At 40.3% G+C, this 3,137-nt stretch overlaps 1 protein-coding gene across 1 annotated transcript; it reads left to right on the top strand.

Moving 5' to 3' along the window:
* Window positions 1-2,434: 2,434 nt before the first annotated feature.
* LOC110881234 lies at window positions 2,435-2,742 on the top strand. The gene has a single exon (XM_022129559.2). It carries the CDS (start codon window positions 2,493-2,495, stop codon window positions 2,682-2,684), a length of 192 nt encoding a protein of 63 aa, XP_021985251.1. The 5' UTR covers window positions 2,435-2,492; the 3' UTR covers window positions 2,685-2,742.
* Window positions 2,743-3,137: the final 395 nt, after the last annotated feature.

The following is a 3,137-nucleotide window of genomic DNA, read 5'->3' as shown; positions in this document are numbered from 1 at the left end:
CATGAAACTGTAGCAAGTGATTGCATCTCCATCACATAAGAGCGTCAAAACTAACTAGCGACGAAACTATTTAGACAGTTTTTTTCCGAGCGTAGTGATTTAAGATCTTTATTTATTTTAAAGAGTAAACTGCCATTTTGGTCCCTGTGGTTTGGGCACTTTTGCCATTTTAGTCCAAATCTCAAACTTTTTAAATCTGGGTCTTTGTGGTTTGCATTTTGTTGTCATTAGGGCTGTAAACGAACCGAACGAACACGAACAAGCCCTTGTTCATGTTCGTTCGTTAAGAAAATAAATGTGTTCACGAACGGTTCATGAACACTTACCGAACGAGATTTTATGTTCGTGTTCGTTCATTAAGGAGATGAGCCTGTTCGCGAACGGTTCACGAACACAAACGAACACAAATAAATTTGTCGCACGCGGCGAAGGATAAAGATAGATGGCCCAGAAAGTAGCACTCGATCTTGAATCCCTTATTGTGGAACGGAGGTCGATCGTATTCGCCGATGTAAATAATGAGAAATGAAAGGGAAATGATGCATAAATAAGGTGAAAGTGGGTTTCCTAGTTTCATTGTTAGGGTAATAAAATAAATAAAAGTTTAATAATATAAAAAGTATAAATAAAATATAAGAAAGTACAAAGATCTTCAATTAAAACACAATCATACGAACATAAACGAACACAAATCAACGAATGTTCACGAACACGTTCACGAACACCTTACCGAACGTTCACGAACACAATCGAACGAACGAGACCTCTGTTCATGTCCGTTCATTTAACTAATCGAACGAAATTTCTTGTTCATGTTCGTTCGTTTATTAAACGAACGAACATAAACGAACTTCCCGCCGAACGGTTCACAAACTGTTCGCTGAACGTTCGGTTCGTTTACAGCCCTGGTTGTCATTTTAGTCCAAAACTCAAAATATCTCATTTTTTACTGTTTTAAGGTCCCTTTTTTGTCTTTATCTACAGGGGTAGTTTGGTCCATTTAATTTTCATTAAATCAATTCCTTTTATTAAAAAAACCCCAAATATACACCCCTCTATACCTTTCTCTCTCGTTCCTGCTATACACCACCACCACCAGACCACTTCCACCACCAAACCAATTCCTTAACTCTCTCTACAAACTCTCTCTCGTATATACAGATCCACCGCTGGCAACGCCGCCATAGCTCCGTCGAACACCTCTCAATCCCGCCACCTGCCACCACAACCATCGTGAAAACCCTTCAAATCCGAAAACCCACTATGAAAAACCCTCAAATCCACCACCGCAACCACCCAAAATCCCCAAATATTCACTAGAAATAAAAACTCAAAATCCCCAAATATTCACTAGAAACTTCATAAAACACCCAAAATCCCCAAATACTCACATTTTCACTTACCAGAAGTGGATGAACCCTAGCTTTCTTGTGGTTGCTAAATCTACTGCCGGAAGTGGATGAACCGTTGTTGGAGTTGTCGAGATTGATCACCGGAGTGCTTGAATGATGTAGAGAGATGGGGGCGGTGGTGGTAGATGGGGGGCGGTGCCATCGAGCTCATCATCTGCAGGTCGCCGGCTCCACGGAGGGGAGGGAGAGCAGTGAGAGAGAGAGGCCGAGGGGAGGGAGAGCAGTGACTAGAATAACAAGGATCGGAGGAGGGGGGGCTGTCGTGGGTGTTTGTTGTCAGGTTTACGGCCGGAACCGGCTGTTTTCCGGTGACCAATGAAGAGAGGGAAGAGCAGAGGGTTGTGGTGTGGTGGTTCGTCAGAGGTGTGGCGCCAGAGATCCTCGACGACGAGTCCAGTCGCCGGATCTGAATCTGAGAGAGAACATGGTCTGGTTGTGTGCTGCTGGACTTGAGAAATGTGTGTTAGGGTTTTTCTATCTAGTGACATTATGTTTAATAATAAATAGAAAAAGATTTAATTAATATTTAGTTATAATAATTCTAAAATGACCAAAATACCTCTGAGGGTAAGGACAAAACAGGGGGTTTTAGTGTGGGGATTCTGGTCAAATTTCACTTTTGGATCAAAATGACAACAAAATGCAAACCACAAGGACCCATATTTAAAAAGTTTGAGATTTGGACTAAAATGGCAAAAGTGCCCAAACCGCAAGGACTAAAATGGCAGTTTACTATATTTTAAATTAATTATTATTATTATTACTATTAAATTTACACGTCAAAGTTTTTAACATCAAACTCTCCACAGTACGTAGCATGCATGCATGTATCAAGCCACGTGATTTGCAAGTAAAAAAAAAACACTATTAACCGTCACAGCCATTCAAAAAAGGAAAGCAATTAACCGTCGCAAAACCACCATGCAACCATCGCACCCCTCCGAACAGGCACGTACCCCTACATACTTATATATAAACAACTTACATGCCACTTTCAGACAAACAAGTGAGATACACATAATTATACTCGCAGGGCAGAAGAAACCAACCTGTCCTCTAAACGAATTCGAGAAGAAAGACATGGATAGCATGGAGTATGGTTGGGGCGTTGGATCTGTTGTCGCGATGCTTTTGGTATTCGGATGCATGTTGTTTCTGCCGCTGGGGATGGGACCGGTGGCACCTCCGTCGATTCCAATGATTGTTTTGGTTCCGGTCTTCTTGGCGGCTGTTATCATCTTTCTCTCCATTGCCTCCAAACCGAATCATTGATTAGTTTTCTTCTTCTCGAATGTATCTCGGATATGATCTTATGAATATTATGATATGATTGCATGTTGGGATTGATAATCTTTATTATTGTTATAACTAATTAATAAATATACGTGCCTTCATGCTGTTTTATCAATGTTGAATCTCATTTTCTTTTTAACTGATCCAAATTATTAAATACGAATTTTAAAAACCATTTAACGCTTCACTATTTTTGAATCTGTCGGTATACATTTCACGTATGGTGATGTGACCAATGTGGTGTGTGTATGTGTCTTTCATATTTATATTTATAAGATTCTGTACAACACATTAGTTTGGTGCCTCTACGTAATATCAATTAATTTGTCCATAGATGTGGATACTACTCGATCATGGATACATCTTTGAGTTACTTTAGGAGATGCGATCGATGTGGTACATGGGTAAAAACTGAAATCAGTGTGGCCGGGA

Source organism: Helianthus annuus, chromosome 10, assembly GCF_002127325.2.
Source record: "Helianthus annuus cultivar XRQ/B chromosome 10, HanXRQr2.0-SUNRISE, whole genome shotgun sequence".
Lineage (NCBI taxonomy): Eukaryota > Viridiplantae > Streptophyta > Magnoliopsida > Asterales > Asteraceae > Helianthus > Helianthus annuus.
The sequence above is the reverse complement of the archived record's forward strand: the minus strand, read 5'-3'. Positions and strand labels throughout refer to the sequence as shown.